The sequence below is a fragment of the Leuciscus leuciscus genome, assembly GCF_965113295.1.
Source record: "Leuciscus leuciscus genome assembly, chromosome: 5".
Classification (NCBI taxonomy): domain Eukaryota; kingdom Metazoa; phylum Chordata; class Actinopteri; order Cypriniformes; family Leuciscidae; genus Leuciscus; species Leuciscus leuciscus.
In genome coordinates, this window is record NC_138729.1 from 26,005,302 (window position 1) to 26,032,999 (window position 27,698).

General features: G+C 36.5%; 1 protein-coding gene across 2 annotated transcripts in view; it reads left to right on the top strand.

Annotated features, from left to right (window-relative positions):
• pdzd2 (PDZ domain containing 2) overlaps positions 1-27,698 on the top strand; it is an 81,315-nt gene that overhangs the window by 41,812 nt on the left and 11,805 nt on the right. For both annotated transcript variants that reach the window (XM_082168742.1, XM_082168743.1), the window contains 13 exons: positions 2,152-2,644; positions 7,345-7,490; positions 13,399-13,531; positions 13,826-13,996; positions 19,086-19,182; positions 20,567-20,715; positions 21,557-21,676; positions 21,942-22,056; positions 22,203-22,276; positions 22,445-22,661; positions 23,694-23,811; positions 25,360-25,492; positions 27,085-27,157. In XM_082168742.1, the coding sequence (XP_082024868.1) occupies positions 2,152-2,644; positions 7,345-7,490; positions 13,399-13,531; positions 13,826-13,996; positions 19,086-19,182; positions 20,567-20,715; positions 21,557-21,676; positions 21,942-22,056; positions 22,203-22,276; positions 22,445-22,661; positions 23,694-23,811; positions 25,360-25,492; positions 27,085-27,157 (2,039 nt within the window). The remainder of the gene's footprint in view (positions 1-2,151; positions 2,645-7,344; positions 7,491-13,398; positions 13,532-13,825; positions 13,997-19,085; positions 19,183-20,566; positions 20,716-21,556; positions 21,677-21,941; positions 22,057-22,202; positions 22,277-22,444; positions 22,662-23,693; positions 23,812-25,359; positions 25,493-27,084; positions 27,158-27,698) is intronic.

The following is a 27,698-nucleotide window of genomic DNA, read 5'->3' on the forward strand; positions in this document are numbered from 1 at the left end:
GATAAAGATGCCAACCATCAAACAACCACACGTGAATAAAGACTGTCATTAGACTAATTTTTGTGATATTCTCTATAACTTGTAAGGGTGTTGAGACTGAATATAGGCCTACTGCTGTTGATGACAGTTGGTAAAAAAAAAAAAAAACTAGCATATATTTATGATATTCCATTCATGACACATTTAATCACTCTCTTTCTCTCTAAAACACCTCTCTCTTTCGTTTCTTTCATTAGTATATCCTCCATTGTCTGGCTTGCTGTTTAGGGATGTAAGCAAATGCTTTGTTGGAGTGTTACATCAGCACTGTCAGTATGGCTAGTCAGAGGCACATTGTCATAGAAAGTCCACTCCCCCGTGCCTTTGTACAGCTGGAAGCAAGGAAAACTGGGGAAACATATCACTCAGCCACAGTTAATTAGACCTGTGAGCGCCACTGGATGTAGTGTTTCCCTAATATTAAAGGACATTGTTCATTTATTTGACCCTGGGACCCTGAAGTCAGTTACACTCAAGGTGCGTGTGCTCTTTTGACCTAATATTACATTTCTTATTATGAGTAGATGGTTGTTCTGAAGTTTGTCTACATCTTTATTTGGCCTGTTTTAATGCATTAACGGGATAGTTCACCCAAAAATTTAATTCTGTCATTTATTCACCACCATGTCATTCCAAATCTGTATCACTTTCTTCTGTGGAACACAAAAGAAGATTTCCATTTTATGGACATTTCTTAAAATGTCTTCTTTTGTTCTTCACAGAAGATTGAAAGTCACACAGGTTTGGAACAACATGAGGGTGAGTAAATGATGTCAGAATCAAATTTTTTGCGAGAATTTTCCCTTTAAGGATATCAGGATAAGATCAATCGATTAAAAAAAGCCAAAATCAAGATCCTTCATGCTTTGTGCTTTGAGGTCACCTTTTATATGACATAATTTTGTCCAAACTTTGCAAAACAAGAAGCAGAAATGATTAACTATGATCATTTCAACTTGTTAATGAATAATGACATTTCAGGTCACAACCAGCTGAGATTGTCAATAATGTTCAGTATACAGCTAAATATGTCAATCCAAGCACTCTTTATGAGAATCATGTGAGAGAAGAGCTAAAATGTAGGTCATATATGATAAACCTGTGAAAGTGTTTTCTGCAGCTAGCAGTTAAATTTCTAATTTGCATCAGCTAATGTGGAGTGATCTTATGTCCCCGAGGAGCCAAATATCAGTTTCTTCTGTCATATATCTGTCTTTGGACTTGTCTAGACATGGTGTAAAACATGCTCTGCATTTATTTTTTGTATCAGTGCCCTTCCTTATTTAAAAAAATTCCCAGATAATCCATAACCACTAATGATGACATTTAGAAGCTCCTTTGTTTGCTCTCTGAATTATGCAGTTTAAAGGCATAGTTCACACACACACACACACACACACACACACAAAAATAACATTCATTTACTCTCCATCATGTTGTTCTAAACTCACATGATTTTGTTATATGACCTTTTATAAAACACAAAAGGTGAAATACCCTATTGTTCAAAATGTTCGGGTTGGTAAGATTTTTATGTTTTTGTTTTTGAAAGAATTTTAACAAAAATTTTAAAGAACCGTTTTCTATCTGAATATATTTGAAAATGTAATGAATTCCCGTGCTGGAAAAAAGCTGAATGTTCAGCAGCCATTACTATTGTCTTGCACCAGGCAGTGCACCAAGAAGAGCTACAGTGAATGTCAACATTTCTAAATAAAGGCTTCTGAAGATTTGGAATTAAGTGCAAAGTTTTTTTGACAACTTTTTAATTATTATTATTATTATTTTGGCTTTGCAGTCAGGTTTCATTTGCTTCATGCAGAAATGAAGCTTAAAGCAAGCTTCATTTGCTTTCATTACATGTAAAAGAGTGGACAAATATAAAAAACAAATTCCCCTTTGGTGTTCCACAAAAGAAAATGGGTCATTTGGGTGTGATCTGTAAACTCATACACGTATTTGACTTGTGTATTTAATGCGTAAATGCTTGATTTGATGGACAGCTCAGTAATCCCTAATAATGTGAGAAAATGTGTTTATTTTGTTACCAAACGGGTTGATTTACATTGTGATCATGTGTTTTAGCAGTCTGTTTTCTTTTTTTTCCCACAGTTACTTAGCGGACCAGTGCTGGAATGGAGGCAGCATCTACCTGATCATGTTGCGAAGAATCAAACGCAAAGCTCCTCTCCCTCCATGCAATGGCAACAATGGGGGAAACTGCGTGGACGTCTCTAAAGAGCACCGGCGCAATGTCTCCGACGAGCCTGTTGGCAGCCCCACACAGAATGGGCAAAACGGAAAACGAACCCGCAAATTTGGCGTTATTTCCCGCTCCTCGTTCACTCGCGACAGCAAAGACAGTAAAGATAGCCGGGACTTTGAGCATGAGAATGGCTACAGCTCCATGGAGGCAGAGGTCACATCCCCAGAGAGCAGCACCCCTCAGGACACACCGACCGATGACTGTCCGGCCATTGGCTCCTCAGAGGTGTTTTCCAATCGCTTGAAGGTGGGGAGCACGGCCACCCTACCCAGCCGATCCCACTCACGCCTGTCTGAAAGATACAAAACTGAGTCAATAAGCAGTGAACCTTCCAGTCAGGTAAGAAATATAACCGCAAGAAAACTGTTGTTTTAATAGAAGTTGTTAGAATTGGATATTCAAATAACATTAAGTCCTGAATTGAATGAATGCATGAATCCATTAAGGCTTTAAAAAAAAAGATATATTATGAAATATGAAAAATATTACAATTTATAAATGTTTATAAAATATTAGATTAAAATACATAAATATATATTTGATATTATAAAGCCATATTATATATCACAAAATTGTCTCTGTTATAAAATGGTACGTATTATAATACGTTCTATATTATAAAGTCAAGCTGTCTGAAGTCTGTTGTGTCTGAAGGAAAGTTACACAGAATATGGTGCAAAAAAATATGCTAAATAAACAAGCAAACAAACAGAAAAGAGGACACTTTAAAATCTTTGGAAGCACCCTTTAAGTCCACAGATTCAAACATTTGCCATTGACTTTGCTCTGAGGATGAAAGAGTGGTTTGTTGATGCTCATCATGTAATTAGAAGTTTGGACCCCACAGTGCGGCTAACTGCATATGTTTCAGATTTCATTCTCCATTGGGACCGCTAGTGTTACTTGGAGCAAGTAAGTCTTGTGACCTTAAACTGAGTGGCTCACTCAAAATAACCATAAGGGTTCTTCTAGATGTATCCATGTGCCAGTGGTTGGAAGAACTGCTTGGAGGGATCATCCCAAAAAAGCTGGATGCGTCTGATTTTGAACAATCTCACAGGATTTCAAAGACCGACAAGGTGCGGTTTCCATGGGATTCTGTAACAAGCCATTTTTGGAAAGCCACATGAAAGGACAACAAACTGAATCAATATGCTTAATTGTATAACTGTGTCCTTAACTTCCATTTAAAATGATATTTAAAAAAAAGTTTTCCCATTGAGATTTACCAAATACACGCTCTTTGAAGGGCTAGAGGTGGGTTTATATATATATATATATATATATATATATATATACAATTTATAACAGTTTTTTTTATACATACACAAAACAGATCAAATTAATGTATCATATAATATATATACAAAAAGTATAGTATACATAAACATACACAAAAAGAACACCTCAAACACCCCCCACCTCCCCAAACACGCACCAGATAAAATAAAATATATATATTCACGTTAAACAAAGCCATATACAATAAAGAATTCAACTTTGCCTTGAGAAAAGACAGTAACACGTGGAGACCTTCCGCGCTGGTCGGATGCCGGCTTTGGGCCGATCGAGTGCGAGCTTACAGAAGCATCAATCTTGGAAAAACTAATCCTTTCAAGCTTCAGGGAAGCAACTATTTCAGCCAGCCATTTACGAAAACTGGGTGGTGAAGTGAACTTCAAATACGTCAAGATCACTCTTTTAGAAATCCCCCATACTGAACATAAGAGACAATTGTTGAGAATGCGTCAACGCTAATTCTCTACTAATTCTCGCTAATTTGGATGCAGAACATCCAAACAGAGCTAATTCAGCATCTGGACTGATATCTTCTCCAAAAACGTTCGAGTACCACCTAGATAAGTTCTTCCAAAACTCAGAAATCTGAGGGCAAAACCAAAAAGTATGAGCATGCGTCCCATCTGAGCTCTTGCATCTATCGCATAATGTGGAAACTGAAGGGTCAAGTTTAGCTTTCGTATAATGTAACCTGTGAGGCGGTTTATATTTTTAATAGGGTTGTATTAAATATATTGGTTCCATAATGGTTTTGGCAGAATATTATAGTGTTTTTAAGTTTTTATTTATTTATTGGTATTGGTTGTTATTGGATATTTGTGCATACTAACTTCTGCAATTTTTTATGTTTAGCCTGTACCTTTCTAAAAAAAGTTTTTTTTAAAAATAATAACAATGTAATCTCAAAATGAATATCTGTTTTTTTACTTAACTTTTTTTTTTTTTTTTTTTTACATACTTTATTATGTTATAAGGACTAAATGTATGGCAAATTTTAGATCTTAGTGTTTTTTTTTTTTTTGACAAAATGGTACAAGAACGTTATTAGTGGCCATTTACTATCCTTACTATCAAAATAAAACATTTAATTTAATATGACTAAATCAACCAGACTTCATTAGGTTACATAAACGAAAGTTACTTTTCAAGGTTCATTTAGGTAAATAGCTTTTTAAGAGAAAATCTGCTCATTTTTACCATTTTCAATGGATTATCTAAATAGCTAAAATCATGTTACATAATGGCAGTTTTACAAGCAAATCAAAAATAATTTTAAAGTTGACGACTAACTCCTCGAGCCACTGAAATTAGTCACATTATCTTGGAGCAATGCAATATCTCATCCAGAATGTGTATGTCACCGTTGTGTTGCAGCTCACCAACCACAACATCAAAGAACAAGTCATAGTGTTTTTATCTGAAGAATCTTTGTAGATGTGTACACACTGATGACTAATCGGTTATGACTGACTTCACAGCCCAGTTGACAGGAAACATAATCTACGTGTAACATTAATTACAGTTTGTAGGCATGTTCCCTCTCAAATACACTTTTCCAAATTGTGATAAAATACGTTTCCTAGACATACAGTGAGATTGCCATGCGAGTAATTAGTAGCATTAATGTGTCTGTGCAAGCGTGTTGTGAACATGTCAGAGGGAGGATGTGTAAGCTTATTTTGACAGTGAACAGGAAAAGCGTGAGAACGTGAGAAGAGAGGCAGCAGACCATCTCCGTGAGATATCCCGTGTCGGTGATTCACCCCGCCGACAGGCTTTCCTTGAGAACATGCCCCTCTCCTAGACAGATTTCAAAGGAAATGTGAACAAGATGCAGCATGTTTGTAGTCCAGAGGTGTGTGCTAACCCAACTGTCATCTTGGGAAGAAGTGTTAAAGGTGAAGTGTGCATCTGCGCCACAAGAGGCACCAAGCGGAATTGCAAAAATAATGAGTTTTTCCAAGCAGGTTACTCAACCTCCAGCACCCTCCATCTAGGCTATATAATCAGACATACACTACTGTTCAAAAGTTTTGGGTCAGTACTTTTTATGTTCTTAAAAGAAGTCTCTTATGCTCAGCAAGGCTGCATTTATTTGATAAAAAATGCAGTAAAACAGTAATATTGTGAAATATTATTTAACACAACTAAAACATTTTCACAAAAAAAAAAAAATGTAAATGTGCATATGCAAATGCATATGTCTATGATTGGATAATTATTGCTGGAATTGTTATGTTTCTAGTATGTAATACAAATTGATGGAGTGTGTAGCTTTTAATTTCTTTTTAAAAAAACATGTAGGATACTAGATATTGACCAAAAATTTATGGAATAAATGTTTTGACGTTATTTCCATCAAGAGGTGCATACATTTTTGGTCAAGATCTCGTATTGACAATGCAATAGTCAAGTCTTCTATAAAGTCAACTCCAGCACATCCCAAAGACTTGAATTTAAGGTCTGAACTCAAAGGTGCTAATTCATGTGTGAAAATGATTACCATGCTCCCTCCCAACCATTCTTTCACAATTTGAGCCTGATGAATCTTGTCGTTGTCATCTGGAATATGGCCATGATGTGTCTTCCAAGTTCCAACATGGTTGTTTAAGAAATGAAAAGCTACACACTCCATCTTTTTTGACTGAGAATTAACAATATGAAAGGTTATGTAAGATCAAATTAGTATGCTAATTAGTATGCTAAAGGTAATACTTTATTTCTGAATATTAAAAAAATTATAATAATAATTTAGGCTGATTTCATGGCCCGTCTTTAAAATGGTGTTTGAACATTTATGGGCTTTTGTCTTAGTGTTACTGTTAGAAAAGCTTTGATGTCAGGCACAATAGATATAAATGGCTTAGTGGCTGAAATTAATTCATGCATTTGAAGCCTGACTGGGGAAAAAACACTATGAATGTCATGACATTATTGTATGTAATGGACTTTTAAACCATATTGTACATATGAAGTACAGTTAGGAAGAAGTCTGTTTTTTCTACAACTGGAGTTGAGAAACAGGATCAGGTCCCTTTAACCTCATAATAAAACTGTCACTTATTTTGATTTTCATTCAAAAGCAGAGAATAATAACCTGTTTTTTTAGTTGTTTAGCCATCATAATAGGCAAAAATCACAAAAAATGAATGCAAGAAGAGACAGGATATGAGAACAAAGTGCATAATATATTATAAATATATGTTAGCTTTAACCCACCTAATCCAAAACATTGTCACTTAAAATTCGGTTCTGTTATTTAATGAACCTGAATTCATTTTTGAATTCATCATTAATGAACAGTAATAGTGAGTGATGAAGTGCAGCTCAGACAGTGAGAGAAATGGCTCTTGAAACTGTCAGAAACGTGCCCTTCAAGTTTCCCTTCTTCTGATAAATGGCCTTTCCAAAGAAAGAAGTAAGCCTGGATTAAAAAAGAAAAAGTAAAGCATGGAAAATGCTTAAATTCTTACGCTTAACTTTACAGAGCCTTTTTTTCTTATCTTAGGGAAATAGGCTGTACATTTACTGGAATTATATAAACAATAATGTGTCTTAATTTGCTGAATGATCTGTTCAAAGATTATTAGTTGTTGTTGTTTGTTTGGCATGAAATGCAGTATAAAATTGAGAACTGTAATCGAAGTTAAAGCCACAAAACAGCTGCTACAGGAGGTTTGGTATATCTAGTGTTATTTAAAAAAGCACACTCCCGATTGTTCCCCTCTTCTCATCTACAGCCCTGTGAGGGCAGCCAGATCTGGAAGATGCACATGGTGAAGGGTCAAGACGGACTGGGAATCCAGATCACGGGCGGGCGAGGGTCCAAACGCTCTCCTCACGGGATCATCGTGGCCCACGTGGAGGAGGGAGGAGCTGCACAGAGGTAAACGGCTTTCATTAGCAAAGGTTTGCAGCTGCTGCCTTGGCAACAGTAGGTGCCGTGGTGATACTTCTCAATCAACATCTCATACATATGCAAGCGTCAGAAAGTCTTGAGTGCCCTCTGCGATATTCATTCATCTTCAAAGGCATTGTGACACCCTTATATGGATGCACACAAAATATCCAGTCACGCTGCCATATGTAGGATAATGACCAGTTCACAAGGTATCAGAAGCTTCAGTAGTTGTAGTCATAATGCTCTGTACTGCTAGCGTTTGCTGTCCTGTTGACATTATGTCTACTGTCTAATTTAACAATGTGTAGAGATAGTGAAAAATATTATTTCAGAGCATTTTACATCACGATACTGTGATATTCACATGCCAAAGAATCATCACTTTTAGTAATATTATTTACATGAATGTTTTTGGAAATAATGAGTCAATAGCTCTGTTTACACCCACCTATTTTTATGTACATTTTTGGATTTTTCATTAAAAAAACTCTGGATGGAAACGATAAAATGTGCCTAAATTCTAAAAAAACTTTTTATACGATAAGAAAACAGACATAAACTGTGATGAAAACACATTTATCAAATAAATTCCTCAATGCTCATAAAAAAAAAGCCTTGTGACTTTGCGATGGAACGGCATAACTGGACTAACCAGCAGTTAACTGGTGCAACCGATCTCGTTGCACAGCATCTGAAATGCTGGGGCCGGTTGCATAAACGGTTAAGACTAGTCTTACAACTTAGTCATCAAATTTTTTTCTTTATGACTGTTCATAACTGTTTTAAGTGAGTTATATAAAAACGTAGATTGGTCTAATTTGATACTAGAAAGTAATACTGATTGTCCATTGACTCAACGCTAGGTGGTCATACTAGTACTTAAGACACAGGGCTATTTTTATGCAACCGGCCCCTGTTTTGGTTGTTCTGAAACGCCTGAGCAAAAGACTGTTGTCAAAGTGGTTTGGTATAATTACCTGACAGAACTGTCTTACATGACTGCATTCCCAAACAGCAGCGTCTGCCTCCGAAAGCAAGATAACTTTATTGCGTTTGTCTGCACGCTCTGAGACGCAAGTTTTATCAATTTATTATACAAAATTATTATATACATTGGTTTCTTCTACTAAGTGATATTAAGTGCCAGTTTATTAGGAAGTGACGAATTCAGCTCTTCAGCTCTTCAGCTCACTCGATGGAAACATTTGCTTTATTCGCAAATGTTTTATGCGATATTCCAGTTTTGCACATAAGATCAACTTTGGATGGAAACATAGCTACTGTAAGTACATTTACAATGTATTAAGTCAATGTACACTTGATTGTTTTACTCAAGCAAAGTCCCAACCTACCCTAATCCAAAATACAGAATAAATTAAAATATAATGTTATATAATTAGGGATGTGGCAATATTAAAATTCTGGCCAATACAATAAGCTGATAATTATTTTCATGTTATGGCCGATAATGGATCATTTGCTGATATCAATTTTTAACAGTGTTATTAAATTATTGGTGTTTTAATGATTAATGTTATAAGGGTTAGATGATGACATAGGTAGTCTAAAAGCAAGTGAAATGAGCATGCACAATAAAATATTCAATATTTACAGACACTGTTCAACTAAAAATAAATATTGGTATCACATCAGTAATAATGATATTTTAACAATATTGGCAAATCTGTGGTTTAGATTTTTATTTTATTATATTTTGAGAGGGAAATTTTGAATTTTGAATAAATCTACACTAAACTAAATTTAGGAGATCATATCATGACCCAGGTTATCTGTGAAATATCGCTGACTCCCTAGCGATTTCCACCTCTAGTGCTTTGCAGTACCAGGGTATGTAAGCAAATAGCTGTCATTTAGCAAAGTTAGACAGAGCCAGCATAGGATTCTAACATGATACTGTATATCCCTTAAATTTTACAAACACACAATAACAATTGTGAGGTCTTTTTTAATACTGCAGAAATATTTCCATCTCCGTCTACATGTGAATTGGCCCTTAAACTGTGTTTTAAGCTGTAACATGTTGGAGAATTTGCTGACTTGCTTCCCTTTGTGATTCATTAATGCACACTTTGGCGAAGTTTAAAGGGAAACACAACAACCTGATGGTAATGAGCCAAAAGCTAAAATAAACCCTTGCTGTCTAAAAAAAATAATTGAATTACTCCCCCTAGATGATGTGCTAAATTAAATAAATGTGTTTAGGGAAAATGAGCCCCTGTGGCTTTGCCTTGGGACCCGAAAATTTTTTATTGATTACAGGATATACAAATTCATGAGTTGTTGCAGATCTGTTGGAAAATACATACGCAGCTCCCCCACAGTGCCGACAGTCAGAGAAGGCTATTTTTGGTATGACCAGCACTAGGGTTTATTGTTATAATTTAACAGTTCTACATTTCCACCCACATAGTTTTAATGGGGGCCATTTCTGAGAAACCTATAGACATGAATCATGCATATTGGTCAAACTGGCTGCTTTCCAAATCTTTCTTTTTAGTGTGGCACAAGAGGTGGTCAGATTCAGGGCCATCAGTGCAGCATGATATGGGTTGTTATGAAGTTTCCTGCTCTTATATAACAACTAACTCTGAGATAACCTCAGATTCCTTCATCTGTGACTGAAGCCCTGAGGATTTTGACCAGTGAGAGGCTTTCAGATTTTGAATCTTTCTCTCTTCACTGCACACTGTTCATCGTAATAAGCCTCAGTTGAGTGGTCAGGCTGGAAGAATCGAAACTGTCTGAAGACATTTGGAAATGGAAGAATGTAGCAGAGACAGAGCTGTCTTTATGGCACTGTTAATTTTGACAGATAATTTTGATTTAGTTTTAGCCATAGTCTTTTGACTAAAATGCCATTTAGATTTTGTCATATTTTAGTAATCTGAATTGTTAGTCTAGTTTTAATTCAATTCAGTTCAAATTTATTTGTATAGCGCTTTTCACAATACATAATGTTTCAAAGCAGCTTTACAGAAAGTGCATTTCAGAAATGTACATAGAAAAATACAGTTAGTTCGTTTTAGTCGACTAAATATCATAAGATATCATATCTACATTAGATAAGAAACAAATAAGAGACAAATAAATACATTTGAACGAAGATATAAAATAAATAAATTGTGCTTTAAGTTTGTCAAGTAGGTCTAACAGTAGTATTCAGGTAAGAAATATAACAGAAATTGAATAAAGTAATCAAATGTAAAATAGTGCATATTCTTCCTTGTATAGATTAGATTAGATTAGATTCAACTTTATTGTCATTACACAAGTACAGGTACAAGGCAACGAAATGCAGTTTAGGTCTAACCAGAAGTGCAATAGCAGCAAGTGCAGGATATACAGTGGTTCCATAAGTGCAGAACATGGATATGTACTGAATAAATATAGAGTTGAATACTATTATAAACAAAAATTTACAGATAGATTTGTCCTATGAATATAATATACAGATAACTATTACTGTGAACAGAATTTACAGTAACATCCTTATTAAAGGAACACTCCACCGTTTTTTGAAAAAGGGCTTATTCACCTTCTTTCCCACATTTAGATAGGTGGGCAAATGCATTTTTGTCTCAGTGCATGCATTGTTTTAGTTTGACTGGGTCGGCGTGAGCTTAGCTTAGCATAATGAATGGAATCCTTTGTTGCCAGCTAGCATGTCCTGAATAAAAGTGATATAAAAAAAAAAAAAAAACCCTACCTAATTACTTCTTGTGGCCTGCGTATTCACAACAAGTACAAATAGCGATGCAGATTAACACTAGGTGATTTCCTAGGCAGATATTGACTTATATATTAAGGACTATATTAGGGGGAAGCACAGGCGAAGCACTGCTACTTGGGCGTGATATCTCCCTAATATAGTCCCAAGTCAAAATCTGCATAGGAAATCGCCTAGTGTTAATCTGCATCGCTATTTGTACTCGTTGTGAATACGCAGGCCACAAGAAGTAATTAGGTGGGTTTTTTTTTTTTTTATATCACTTTTACTCAGGACATGCTAGCTGGCAACAAAGGATTCCATTCATTATGCTAAGCTAAGCTAGCGCCAACCCTGTCAAACTAAAACAATGCATGCACTGAGACAAAAATGCATTTGCCCACCTATCTAAATGTAGGAAAGAAGGTGAATAAGCCCTATTTCAAAAAACGGTGGAGTGTTCCTTTAAAGCTACTAAAGTTACTCAGTCAAGAGCAGTGAGTGATTTTCTCTTTGTGTTTTGTCGTTTGAATTAACATTAGGGACGGCAGCAGGTTTATGGAAACTGTACTGTCACTTTAAGAACTAATGCACAGCTCCACTGATACACATCCGATTTTCTCCCAACTGTTTACTTTCACTTAAGATATAACCAACTCTGTTTAAATGAATATTCACCAAAACAGGCAGTTAGAAATTGTTGTTTTATGTTAATATGTCCTTGTAAGCGCAATAAGAAGCGAAAGGAAACTCAATTCAGCACTTTTATGCTGTCAGAGAGGCACCATTTCTAATTGAGTTCACTTTCGCATCTTCTTTCACTTGAATAGTTTAAAATTGCTTTAATATTTAAATTGGCAAATCCCATGCAAATGCATGATAAAAGTTTTGTCAAATGATTCCTTAAATTGTCCCGGGCCATCGTTCAGTCCTTATTGTCAAGCCCTGTATTGTATTGTAAATTTCTTTGTGTTTTCCCAGAGATTGTTATGTTACTCCATATGGTTTACAAATGGTCTTGTTTTCCTGACATCAAATGGGAAATTTATCCGCATGTCTGTTTTTCTCTTTCTCACAGATGTTGAACTTGACATTTTTAAACATTTTATAAGTCATGCAGCAATTGTATCCTATTAACCCACCGCATGTGCGCATCTAACCTTCCTACCACGCAAAGAGTCTCTTCGCAAATTGTCCCTCCCTAACATTTTCATCTTGTTCTTATTTGTTGAGAAGGTCAATAGATTGCCATTATAGTTTTTGTCATCAAAAACTATAAACCATTTTTTATTAGTTATCATATCATTTTCAAAATGTTGTTGACAAAAACGAATTATTCATCAACGAAATGAATACTTTGTGCTTTTTCTTGATAAAGCATGATGAAACTGGTTTCATTTCACCCTGAACACAATAGCTATTGCAGCATTTAGATATTTGCACCGTGTAGACAAATAAATAGTTAAATTGCATGTGGATGATCCAGAAATTATTTTAGAAAGTTCTGAAGCTCCAAGAGTAGATAATTCCTGCTCTCTTCCCATGACAAATGGGCTTCAAGGATGTTAAGTATAAAATTAGTTTGAATTATGTTCTGTATTCTCTTGGTTCAAATACATTTAGGTATTTACTTTCTTAATACACATTCCTGGACTTGTGATTGATTCATTAGAAAAGTGTTTTTTTCCCCAAACATTTCAAACAACTACTTATATCTGGTTTTAATATTTAGTTAATTTTTTGTCTTTTTTTTCTTATATTATATTTAGATCTAATTTATTTTCACTTCAGTTTTAGTCATTTTAGTGCTTAAACTTTCAGTTATTTTTTGCTTGCTTTTCATTTAATATTTATATATTTTTTTCAGCTTTATTTCAGTATAAAAAAAAAAAAATTGTTTTAGTCAACAATAACAACAGACTCCAGTTTGAAAACCCCTGCCTTTCATCAGGAATAATCACAGGTTGTCTTTTTCTCTGGTTGTCATCAAGCTACCTGTCATATAGTAACCGCTTATAGTGATCCAATCAATTCCTGATTAACATCCAATTAACATTTCACTTAAATAGCTGACGTGACATGAGGAGTGTATGCTGCTTGTTCTTTTTTTATATAAGGGAATGTCCTGGTCATGTTTCTCTGCTTCTGCATCTTTTTTGATTTCAGAGATGGCCGTCTGAAGGCAGGCGATGAGTTACTTATGATAAATGGTCACTCCCTTGTTGGACTCTCACACCAGGAGGCTGTAGCCATCCTGCGCTCCACTGCTGGACTCGTGCAGCTGGTGGTGGCCAGCAGGGTGAGTTTGGCCTTATACTACAGTATATCAATAAGTGTGTGTCACTGCACGGGGGAAGTGTCTTCACACACAAATCATGAGCTGTTCTTGATGTGTTCTTCGTATAAAGTGTGTCAGCCGTTCAAGCACATAAAGATGTCACAGGCAGATGCTTGTAGCAGCTAAAAAATTGAAGAGTGAAGCGCTGATGGGCTTGCCGCTCGGCTTTCTGAGATAAAGTTAAAAATACTCACAGGCTGCTCAACGGCACACAACATCTCTCTTCTCTTCAGCTGCTCTTCCTTCCTTTCCCAGGATGAATCCGAAGTGGACTTCCACAAGTATCCTTCCACCAGCTTGCCCGACCTAGTGAGCACGTGCTCTGGTCCGGACGCCTCTCCCTCCCCTGGGGAGGAGAAGGAGAATATGGAGCCGGACGTGGAGGACGTGAGGGCCAGCAGTCTTTCATTGCCCACCCAGGACTTGGTACGTATGCTTGCCGCCTATCAGCCTGATTATCTGCCACTTCCATCTGGTGCTGCCCTCAGAACAAGCTAGAACAGACTGTTTTCTGTTTTTGGTAGAAGAGTATTTATGATTAAAAGTATGCTTTGTGGATAAATGTTCAGTGCTTTATAATAATCTGTTGTTAGTGTATGTGTAGTCGTTCTCCCTTAAACTTTCACTGCTGCCTTGTTGAGGTGTTTGATAAAAAGCGAATGCACTTCCATGTTTTGTCTGAGAAGAACAAGCTTTTCCATATATTTTTTAGGAAAATCGAAATACCCGCAGCACGTTGTGATTTTAAAATACAGCTTTAAAGATAGCACAGTTGCTTTATCTGTTTGCTTCTTTTGATCTGTGTGCCAGGGCCCCATTTTATGTTCTTGAGGTTCTATCGGTTGTTTTGCCAGAAAAATATTAGACCCAAGCAGCCATTGGATCAGCATTTGTTTGTTTCGTCACAGATAACAAATTATTCATTTGTTCTGCGCAAGCAGGCGTGCATCAAATCACTAATGCCACACAGCGTTAATGTTTAATCAATACAAAATGAGATGTTTCGCTGGTTTGGTGATCAGTGATGACAACAAGGCTAATGCCGGCCATTAGGCGTTTCAGTGGCACACTGACAGGACCACACAACTCAACGTATTAGGGTTAAACTCTTGAGCGGCTGTTTTGTAGAGCAGCGCCCATGGTGCTCTGGTTGAGATGTTTTGCGGTGCAGAGTAAAGTGGGTCATTCACCGCCGCCCCCCCACTGCGTCTATACTGCATATCTTGCTTTCGGAATCAAAAAATGAAAAAGAGCAACCGTCCCGCCTGCTGTCTAATTGCATTAGCATTCCACGGCTCCTGCTGAACATAGCCGTGAATCTGGGGCATTAAAGCTTGGATTTGTTTTACTGTAGAACAAAAAACTTTTGACCAATTTGATTTTATGATGTTCTAGTGCCTATTAGTAATTTACTTATAGTGACAATTTTTAAGCTTAAAAATAGCAAACAACACAGTAACAGATACTGTATGTAGTTCCATTTATAGCACTAAATGTACATGACGATGGATGGATGGATGGATGGATGGATGGATGGATGGATTTGTAGATGGGCAGGTATATAGATATAGTTAATGCGTATAGATTAAAGCGGCTTGATCTGTCAGATCCTCTGACAGATACTTGTACTGTTTAATGCGTTTGAGAGGTAGTGCTTTCCTTAGTGCATAACTTACATTTCACAGGTATAATCTCCATTTGTAAATGTTAGAAAGTCATGCAAATATTTCCATTTTGTTGTCAGGAGTGGATGATCCTTATGCAAGCGAGTCTACGCAAAACTTCACAGACTTTAGTCAACGAGCGCCTCTGGGCGCATATACACGCCAAACAGACGGATTGGAATAATTCTGACTAAAATATACATTTCGCTAAAATATTTGTTGTTGGACATTAAATGTGCCGTAAGTTGAATTTTAAACCTACAAAGTGTATTTTTATGATAGCATAGCAGTAACTGTAAAGCAACCATTGTAATGGGGTAATCAAATGTAGGCTAGTATAATTAATAAGCTCAGATGAGGGAATGTGTGTTCCTCTTTTTTAATTTCATCTTCAGTTTTGTGAATTTAACTTCTACTGGACAACATTTTGCAGGATATGAAATATTTTTATCCAAATAAAAAAAATTGGAATCCAGAAAATACAGAGATTTTTATTTTATTTTTGTCCACATCGCCCAGCCCTACTCAGAATCTTTGTGTCGCTAGACAAAGACCATCTTAGCCTAGTTAAACATCAATAGGATTCCCTTCGCCGCTGAAAAGATGAATACTTGTAAATAAAGGCTTATGGGACATGATGATGAGGTTTAAGGAGCCTGTAGTTTCCTCTCATCCTGTGTTCTCTAGTCTCCAGTGAGCTGTTCTCTCCCTCAAGGCTTTAGTCTCTAATGAATGACCGAGTGGGAGCTCTTAAAGAGTGATTGGGACTGAAGGAGGAATAAACAGTATAGTTTCCCATGATTTATTGACCTGGTACTTGTCAGAAGGACTTCCTGTCATGTGCTATGTTTGTTTTTATTCTATTTTTGCAGATGTTGTTTTTCATAGGTCCTATGATTTTGAAGTGCTACATTGTTGCTTTCTATTTAGTTATCACATTGAAAAACGTAGAAGAAAAATTGTGATTATCATTTCCAGACCTGGAAAAGTCATGAGATATTCTGAACAAACTTTTGTTGTTTTTGTTATTGTAGTGACTGCATGTTGCTTTTTTGGGAAGTAAATAAAAAATAAAAAAAAAATTCTTGTTTTATTAACAAAGTGCATCTTTTGCATTCAGTAACAAGCTGACAGATCGAATAGAATATCCATAAATTGAAAACACTGCTCATCTTTTGCAGGATTGTGCTAGAGCTCAGCAGCATTCACACGTGAATGGCTTTCACTCATAGCTGTTGGTTGCATTATGCAAGAACAACTATGCATCAGTGATCAGCAAATGATTTCCCCCTCAGTATGGCCTGCTTTCAAATAATTCCCCATCCAGAAATGGCTTTTTTGTGAGTGTGATCTTGATAAATGGGTTTTAAAAGTCCTTATTCAATAATAATGTATGCCTGGAAAAGGCAAAGCAATGGAAATTCTTTGGTCTTAAAGTGTGAGAGCCCTATCATTAAGTTATAAGGCAGAAAATAAAACGGGGAGTGTAATTAGGCCAATCAATTTTTCAGTTTGCCATATGTTTGCTTTCCACTTTCAGTTTTCCATTCCGAATCCAAACACCTGTCCAAACTGTTCTCACACTCCCTTCCAGCAAGCTGCCATAGCAGAAGAGGGCGATGAGCGGTTGCTATTATGTGGGCGTCCTGTGCTGACAGTATTAGGTGTGTCTCCAGATCTGTTCTGAAGTGTCAGGCTCTGTGGTTTTGATGAGACAAAGGGAGGGAGGGAAAAAACATTTTCATCAAAATAGGAAAGGGAAGGATCTGGAAGAAGAACGCAGCTGTGACTGTCACGTTGAGTCCTGTGAGGCACGGAGGTGTGGGGTTTGAGGAAGCCCACAGGCTCACCTGCAACAGCGCAGTCTAGCTTTTTCATGCAGGAGACAGATCTCATTTCTGACAACGGAGGGAAGGGCTTCCTGTCTGTATGCCTGAAAAGAGAGCTGTGAATCTTCCCCCTATATGTTGCTGTTCAAACTTGTTTCAGGACACAGGAGCTGTGTGATAAACCGAAACTCATTCTTCAAGCTAAGATGTTTGGAAGGGTTGGAAAACACTTTAGTTTAGTTTTTCACAACAGCCATAATCAATATAATCAACCTTATATTATGCAGAATTTTTCCTGGGCTAAATATCTGCAGTCGTAGCTAACAAAGACTTCTGAACATGTAACGTTAACTATATAATTGCTGTTAATTAACACAATGACTTAATTGCATTTTATGTTTATAGTTATTAGTGATCATTTAAGCATGCAGAACCTTTTGAATTTGACCCAGAATTTTCTACTGCAAAGTGCTTTGCCTATTTAGTGGTTACAGTATAAAACCAGAGATAGACACAGTAGTCCCATGCTAATTAAATAAAATAGCATCAATTATTATTAAATGTGCACATGTTGGGCAGCCAAAAACATCAATGTGCACTGCCGTTCAAAAGTTTGGGGTTGGTCAAATAAAAATATTTTATTCATTAAGGCTGTACTGTGAAAACAGTAATATTGTGAAATATTATTATAATTTTAAATAACTGTTTTCTATTTTCATATATTTAAAAATGTCATTTCTTGGTGTGATGGCAAAGCTGAATTTTCAGTATTTTTACTCTAGTCTTCAATTTAATATGATGATTTGCTGATCAAGAAACATTTATTATTATCATCAGGATATTATGAGGATGTATTATACATTTATCATCAGGATTCTTTGAATACAAAGTTTAATCTAAACGGCATTTCGATGAAATGGGAATCGTTTGTAATATTATAAGTGTTTTTATGTGATAAATTAATATGTTTAGTAAAAGTCTTAGGCCTTGTCCACACTAATACATTTTCGCTTGAAAATGCATCTTTTTCTCTCTGTTTTGGCCTTCTGTCCACACTGAGACTGTGTTAGCAATGAAAACGAAGCTTTTTGAAAACACTCTCCAAAGTGGATACATTTGAAAATGCCGTTTTCACGTTGTAGTGGACTGTGCAAACGGAGGTATTTAAAAATGATGATGTAAGTTTAGTCATATGATGCATATTGAACCCATAGATATTCATGTTTATACCGGTATTGTGCCTGTTTTGTGCTGTTCACTTTCACATTGTTGCTAAAATATGTCACTTTGCACACTCTTCATATCACAATCCTTCAAAGATGACAGCATTTATGAGCTTCTATGAGGGTTTACACATGCACAATGAATGAATAGTGAGTTGAGTTTTTTTCGACGTTCAAGTGTGGATGAGAAACTTTTGGAAAACGCTTTGAAAAAACTAGTGTGGACGGAGAGCGTTTTGAAACGAAATCTCCGTTTTCAAATCTATCCGGATTAATGTAGACGTAGCTTTAATGACCCCAAACTTTTGAATGGGAGTGTAGGGAAACTTTTTTATTATTATTAAACTTTGCAGAAACTACAAGCAGAAATCAAAAGCAATAGATGGTCAATTAATATAATTTAATATGTATTGAAATTAGTTTTGCAAATCTGTGCTGTTTAGAGTAAACGCATTACTTGGTTCATAGTGGATCACTTGAGCAAAGGCACATTTCCATTCCACACCTCCAAGAAGTCTCCATGAATACATTGGCTTTCATGTACACATGAGATTTGATCTCCCTTTGTGAAAATAAGCTGTTCACCAGCTTGAGTGTGCAACATTCCCTACAGTCCTGCACAGTGAAGGACAATCAAAAGTTTATGGCTTACCATATAAAGAGGAAATGTCACATGAAACAGGAATTTTTACTCCATTTGCTTTCTCCACTGTTTCTCATTTAGAGGCAGTCTAATATCTTCTGTCTCTCTCTCTGTTCAAGGCATGTTCCCTAATTCCCTCTGCCTCCTGTCTTTAAGTTTACAGATCTTGACAGACTGGAGGAACATGGCAGGATTGAGGGTACCAAAGGATGCCGAAGCCCCACACCGATGAAGTTCCGTAGCAGATCCCAAGGTCGAACATGTCCAGTTGAATCAAGTCTCAACACTGCTGTGCTGAGCATGAAAACTTTGTAATGAGATTAAACTGTATTGGATTATGGCCAAGGGTGGATCCACCAATTCTAATTTCTTTATGATAGATTAGGGGTGGGCGATCTTCCCAATTTTGAGATGTACTATCGAGAATATCCAGACTGGAATAAGCCTATGGATTTATCTATTTGCACAATTTAAAACACAGTATTGCATTAAACAGTCAGTTGTCAAAATAGTCATTAAACACTTCCCCTTAAAACACTGCATAGTCTTCACCCTATGAATTAAATATACATTGATTCTTATTAAAACTGCTAAAGTTATTCAGTCAGTTATAACATTAATGACACAGCAGCAGGTATTTGCATTAGGCTTTAAGACCGAATGCATGGATCTAATGTAATGACACCCATCTGATTTCTTTCCCAGCTGTTTATTCACTTAAGACACAACTGACTGTCTTTATGTAAATACTCACCAAGACAGACATTTTGGCACATTTTTGTTTTTATTTGACAGTTTAGGTGCGCGTCTAAAACCCCAGGTATACTTTATATACTTTATACTCATCGGCGTTCCGCTCCGTCAAACAGAAATCGCAGTTTAATGCGCTTTTAATAGCTCTTTTTTAAAATAAAGCATGTCCCGCAGTAGACTGCATCTTACGACAGTCCCGTTACATAATTTGACTGGCTTGTAAGTTAAGTTTAAGGCGGGGCGAAAGCATACCATTTTAAAGGAAAGGAAAAGCATGTGCCACAATGATCATTTTATCTTAATTATCAAGCTTTAATAATCGTTGGAAGCCAAAATTCATGGCACAGACCTACAGCTGTTGAAATGTTGAAAGAGTATTAAGAGCAGGCGCGCTCAACTCCCAAAATAATATATGGGTGCGAGTAATAAAGACGTTTATCAAAAATAAAGATGAAAAACCGCACTCTCAAGTCATATTTTCATACATTTATTACTACTATGTCCTCACAGACCCATGATAGAGACATATGATATAATTTGGCTAGTCAGCACAGACATCTAGTACGCAGATCATAACTGCAGTTTAACATTATTACGAGGACATAAAAGGTCACAATCTCTGTGATTCGCTTGAAAAGCAGTTTGTGGACATCTTCAAAATCGATCACGATATAAAATCGTCAAATCGCCCACCACTATGATAGATAGATTCTGGTACCAGATCAGAGTGTACTGAAATTGTTCACATAGATTTTTTTTTAATTATGCTCGTTAATCAGCAGAGACATTCAGACATGGAGATCAGTTTCTCCCACTGTGAATATAAATGACTGAATTAAGTGTGTTTACATTTCAAGTTAATGTCTTGATGTCATTATGTTTAGGTGGAGGGAGCCGCCTGGAGTCTGTTGGCGAAGATGATGAGCTTATCGTGGAAAATGGTGATACAGGAAGTGACGTGGCAGAAAAGCCAGCGCGAGGAGGACGCAAACATTCCCTCCCACAGCAGCTGGATACAGTTGGAATCCGACAGGTAGCTGAAGCATTCAGCTCGTTCGTTTTGATTTATTGCCTTATTCAAACCGTTATTCTTGGAATATTGGAATGCCTCACAGTCTACGGTACATGGTTCCAGTTCCATGTTCTGTGATGCCCCAAAACTAAAATGATGATGTTGCATGGCCACTTCAAATACAGCTCATCCAGTCTTTACATGTGGGTGGAAGGTTTCCCTTAGCTGTGCTAATTACAATGCTTGTCAAAAGTAAATTGAAAGATGTGTGAATAGTTTAAACCTTACATCAGAGCTTAATGTTTTGTTATATTGGTACTATGTAGTCTCGTCCTTTACACAAGTAAAGGGACAATGTACATTTTCATTTTCATTAAATTTTTGCTAAATAAACCCTAATAGGATGATCAGATATTGTGTAAAATATAATTAAATATATATCATAAATAAGGTGGGTGGGGAGGGGGGAACCAAGGGACAACAGTCAAATATACAATTTAGCGTTATTATTGAAAAGTGTGTGTGTGTGTGTATATATAATAATTCACAGAATGCCTCTCTTGACCAATCAGAATAAAGTATTCCAGAGAGCCCTATAAAAAACCTAAATATAGTATAGTTTATCTAATATAATAGTCTCAGTTTGTTTGTTTTTCTTTACAATAACATTAGCACAATAGCATTTACATTTACATTCTCTTAGCTGTTGCTTTTATCCAAAGTGACTTACAAATTAGGAAAAACCTTAACAAAGCATTTCATAGGTACGGATTACTGGCGGTAGCTGCTTATTTTCTCACAGTTAAACACTTATTTTATCATCTCATTGTTTATTCATAACCTCTTTTATCATCCTCTTCAGGAATATCAAATCGTGAAGAAATCGGCCCGTTCCCTGAGCACTGTTCAAGTGGAGTCTCCATGGCGACTGGCACAGCCATCCATAATCTCCAACATTGTCCTGATGAAAGGACAGGGCAAGGTGAGGGAGGCCCTGCACCCAGGACAACACATGCAGTCACCATGAGGGTTCACATATGTAGCATTTTACATATAAACTGCTTTGATCCTGTTGGTCTTTATTTATTTAGGGGTGATTCACTCTGTGGTTTGAATTGTAATGAACGGGATATTGTGGTGGACAATGAAACCTCTGTGCTGCAAGGACCATTTCATTTACCAGATACGTCACCACCTGTACTATTGTAAATCCAGGCTCATCGAGATGTGTCTTTGAATGTGTCTAGGGTCTCGGCTTCAGTATTGTCGGTGGGCAGGATTCAGCCCGGGGGAGGATGGGTATATTCGTCAAGACCATTTTCCCCAGTGGAGCAGCTGCAGCAGACGGGAGGCTGAAAGAAGGTAGACGGACACTCCTGATCATGAAACAGTAGCTCTAATGCACTTGGAACAAATGTCATCAAAGCAGGTGGAACTCAGGTGCCATGTGGTTATGGCATGAGGATTCAATTTTTTTTGCTGGTGACATTTCTTTCTCCACTTTTCAGGTGATGAGATATTGGAGGTCAATGGAGAGTCTCTCCAAGGCCTCACGCACCAGCAGGCCATTCAGACCTTCAAGGTAAACTGCTCAGTCATCCTCAGAAACACCTGTAGCAGTGCATGAATCCTCAGAGAAGAATTATCTCCAGACTGTTAATCTCAGGCCCATTTCTTTGAATCATTTTTACCGTCATTGGAAAAGGATTTCCCATCCAGCATTAATGGATGGCTTTTTCCTCCTTTTCAGCAACTGAAGAAGGGGGTAGTTACCCTGACGGTGAGGACCCGTCTGAGAAGCCCCAGTCTTACACCCTGTCCCACGCCAACCCTGCTCAGCAGATCCAGCTCTCCAAACTCAAATGCCAGTGGTGGGACTCCTGTCCCTACTAGCTTTGAAGAGGGGGACTCTCGTAGGGGTCCTGGTCCCAAGGATCGCATTATCATGGAGGTTACATTAAACAAAGGTACAATCATGTCTTTTTGATAAAAACAAATGCAGTGAGTAGCAGTTTCAAAAGTTTTGGGTCAAAGATTTTTTTTCTGGAAAGAATAGGATACTTTTTTTCAACAAACTATTTTCAACACTGATGATAAAAGTTTCTTGAGCACCAAATTATCATATTACAATTATTTCTGAAGGATCATGTGACACTGAAGACTGAAGTAATGATGCTGAAAATTCAGATTTGAATTAAAACATGTATGAAATTAAATGACATTAAATGAAATTTTATTAAATTAATTTTTAAATATAGAAAATAGAAAACAGTTATTGCTATACTATTTCAAAATATTTAACATTTTCTCAGAAATTTGCTTAAATGCAGCCTCCTTTTCAAAAACATAAAAAAATCTTACTGACCCCAGACTCTAGACTGGTAGTGTACATAACATTTTTGTAAATTTTGTATTTTTACATTTTATTTATCTTGAAAAGAAAACTGATAGGAAAAAGTTCTTGCAACACTCCTTGCCTTTTGAAATTAACACATAATATTTTTTTATTCCAAGAAAATGGAATTATTTTAACATTATTTTTATTCAAATAGACACGCACCTGTGCATCAGTATGAATGTGTGTATAAGTCAAGGGCTCATAATGTGTCCAAATAAACCGTCCTGCCAAAAAACTCTTATTCTTGGATCATCATGCTAATAAATAGACCCTCCAAGCGTCTTTCTCATTATTTGAGTTCTGTTAACTTATTCAGTTCAGGGACACCACATATTTCTCTGACATGAATTATATTATTGCAGTTTGTAGGCAAATATAAGTCTTTTAAATTAAAGACACTGGGCTTGATTTCCTTCAGGTTCAGTGGGTAATTTTACCTCAGCAGTTTTTGGATCTATCTTAGAAACCATTAACACTTTCCCACCTGTTATGTCAAAATGTCTATAATAATTTTTAACTAGGATAAACGATAGAAATAAGACTCAGAAATCCTGCATGAAGTGATCTAAAGAATTTAGCCATGTTGTTTTGTGTGTTTTAGAGCCAGGTGTGGGGCTGGGTATCGGTGCCTGCTGTCTAACACTGGAAAACAGTGCTCCTGGGATCTACATCCACAGCTTGGCGCCAGGTTCTGTTGCCAAAATGGATGGCAGACTCAGGTAGTCTTTTGGTTATATATCGTTCAGTTCCCACCCAAATCCAAGTCTCATGTACATGTGCTCAATGGTCAAATTAAAATACATCATTTCTCATTCAAGTCTCAGTTTGTCAATGTTTAACTGTGGTTAATCAGTGGAAAAAATTGGCTCGGAAAGAAAATGTGCCTTTTTAGTTCAGGTACTTTTCTAAGAAAAAAAGAATACATTTCTAAGAAAAAATTATAAAAAGACTCCTCCATGGCTAATGCAGTGAAATGTCCTAAACTTTCCATGTAGTTAAAAGAGGGATTGGTGCTGGTTTGTCTGAGTTAGCAGACACTGGACCCCTTTGAGCAATCATCTTAAATTCTTAACTTACAGTTAATTAAGGAAGGGAGCGGCAGGAATGAGACCCCACTAGGGAAAACAATCGCATAGATCTTCATTTTCCCTACAGAGCCCACGATGTGTCTGTACACGTGTTTGCAGCAGATTCTTTTTTTCTAATGTGTAAAACATCCAATAATCCTCATTTGGGCTTTTGTTGTCTGCATGTTTGTTTGTGATTCGCTAGAGTTTGTGTGTGTGTGTGTGTGTGTGTGTGTGTGTGTGTGTGTGTGTGTGTGTGTGTGTGTGTGTGTGCGCGCTCACTCCTGTTTAGATGAAACACCTCACAGACTGAAAAAGAATGTGCAATGAGAGCCAGAAACCCATGAATGGGGGTCTTTATGGCAAGAGATTGTGGTCTTGAATGTTGGATCTAGTTGTGAAAGTGGTTGCAGCTGTCTGAAGGGGAAGATAAGGCTGTAATACACTTTCAGACATGTCTATTTTTACAACAAATGCAGTTGGGTTGACACTTAAAATACCTTTTGACCGCATACATCAACCGTAATCTCCGTTATCATATGGTGTATATTATACTCTCTCGCTCAATGATCTAGGAACTAAATATGTTTTGGATGTGATTATTGAATATTAACCTAATAAATCTCTTAAATCATATCGATTGAGTCGGCTAAAAATACCTTGGGTTCACTCCAAACATGGTGAGACAGCGTTAAGTTATTATGCCACCCACAGCTGGAATCAGCTTTCAGAAAATATCAGATGTTCCCCTGCGGTATTTTCAATCCAGACTGATGTTAAATTAGCCAGTTTAGGTTGGTAAGATTTCATTAAGGTTTTAAAAGAAGTATTTTATGCTCACCAAGGCTGCATTTATTTGATCAAAAATACAGTAAAAACAGTAATATTGTGAAATATTATTACAATTTAAAACAACCGCTTTCTATTTTAATATATTTAAAAAATATAATTTATTCCTGAGTTTTAAGCATCATTATTCCAGTCTTCAGTGTCATAGGATCCTTCAGAAATCATTCTAATTTGATGATTTGGTGCTTAAGAAACATTTCTTATTATTATCAATGTTGAAAACAGTTGTGCTGCTTAATATTTTGGTGGAAATCCTTTTCCCTATGGAAAATACTGTTTTGGGGAAATATTACTTTTTTTTTTTTATCCAATCCTTGATTATAATGGCTAATTTGTGTATTTGTGTATCAGTCGAGGAGACCAGCTTCTGGAGGTGGATTCTGTGAGCCTGAGACACGCTGCGTTGAGTGAAGCCTACGCTATCCTGAGTGAATGTGGACCCGGCCCAGTCAGCCTCATCATCAGCCGACATCCAAACCCCAAAGTAAGAGTCAAACACAGACGCATATGTGGAGCCCCACCAATTGTATCTTATTAAGCATCATTATAGAAATTGCTGTATTTATAAACCATCATCTCATTAACAACTGAGATTGCAAAACCACTGTAGTTAATACTTTAGTTCAGAGGGTGCAACTTCATTAGGATCAATGCTCTATGAAAAACAAAATTTAAATAAATATCTTATATCCATAGAAATATTAATAAAGAAAAAAACTAGGTTTTCAGAACCTGGTTTAATTTATGAATAAATACACCTCAAACATCAGTTTGGCGATGTGGTCACATACCTTCAGTCACAAGGGCCTCTTCCTCTGCCAGACTGCTGCAAGTGGAAATCAAAAGCACCATACACCTGTTAAGCTGTAAAATGCTCCTAGTATGAATCATTGAAGCTCGACAAAAAGTAAACAACATTCCTCTCCCCCTTCTGCTAGTGCGACTTGGTTTTCATCCACCTAATGAATCAAGATGTTGAGAAAAGTGCACGGGGGTGGAGTACAGCGGGAGATTTTGGTGGTTAGAATATGCTGACTGTTCACTCGACCTGATAAATGAGAGTCAGCGTGAGTGGAGCAGTGTTAGGACTAGCTTAACACATATTGTGTGTGACACGAGGTCAGAAGCCTTTCTCACAAAGGTCATTAATTACTTAACTCTGACATGTTTTATACATGTTTTAAGTATCTGTCTGCATGTAGTCTGTATGTACAGATGGGTTTTATGATTGCAGTTTTATATATATATATATATATATATATATATATATATATATATATATATATATATATATATATATATCTTCCTGTAGAATGTAGAGGCTCATGACTGATCCAGATGAGCTGTAAAAGTGCTCCTTGGGTGGATTTGTTGTTAAAGACAACCAGGTTTTTAAGCCTGTTTTTGCAATACAGTGGCGTGAAGTGTCTGTTTTTTGCACTCAAGATGTGATGCGTTTCTTTTTATTATGTTACATTTAATCGGTTTTGTTGAATTGAGAAAGACTTGTATTGAAGTCAACAATAAAAGTCAACTGAAATAGATCTGGCAAAACCTGATCTCATCTCGAGTCAGTTAGGCCTTTTCTAGCAGAGTTGTATAAAGGCAAATAGGGATCTTCTTTAAGCAGAGTGCTTAAAAGTGTAGTATCAAAACATCTAGGCTAAATGGTTTACATTATTTAACTGTAATCCATATTCTTTAATGTGAAATGCCAGAAACGGTATCATAAATTTATAAATATGTTTTTTTTTATGTCTGAATTTATAATAATTAGTTTTTCTATAATTTTTTAAGAGTCTACATTGATAGTCATGTCCATGCTACCATTACCTTACAAAGTATGGTTACAGTTAATACATTTAGTTTAATAATGGAGAATTATGAAGCAGTTTGTATTGCTTAAATCACAGTGCCGCCTGGTGGTCAGAAATGTTATTTTGTCATTTGCCTCATTTTAAGGTAACTATCAGATCAAGACATTATATTTTATATTTAATCAAGACTTAAGATCAGGATATAGCAATGTTTTTGCATGGTCCATGAGATTCAATGGCTCTCATCTCTCACCCTCAGGTGTCTGAACAGGAGATGGATGAAGTGATCACTCGCTCCACGCACAGAGATAGTCATTCTTCCCACACACTTGGTAAAGTGCCTTTGTCCTTGTCTGACTGCAGCCACTTTTGATTGTGCTTCTCAGGGCTTTAAAAGCCACATGCTTTAGTTTATAGCTTAAACTTGCACTTTGAAACCAAACGCCACTGTCATGTAAATTAACGTCCAGAACGCATTAAAACTCTTTTGTTTTCAGTTGAAAACGGTGTCGTGTAAATGGCCCCTAAGTTAATAACTAATGATTTTTAGCTAAACATTGACTTTCTTCTAGAGCTGCTGTACAGCCAAAACAATCTTTGTTGCATTAATTTTCTATTATAACTGTTAAGCTGCTTTGAAACAATCTGTATTGTAAATAACGCTATATTAAGGTGACTTGACTTGATTTTTAGTTTAAAAAAAACTAGTCAAATTCTGAAAAGCTCGGTTTTGGCTTTGATTTATGAAATTTTGTACTTCATATTAAGTTTCCAAATATTTGTTTTGAAATTCTGATTCAGTTGTAGTCTCTGATTAGTAACTGGAAAACAGTGATTTGTACCACAGCAAGTTTCCAAGTTGAAGAAGTACAA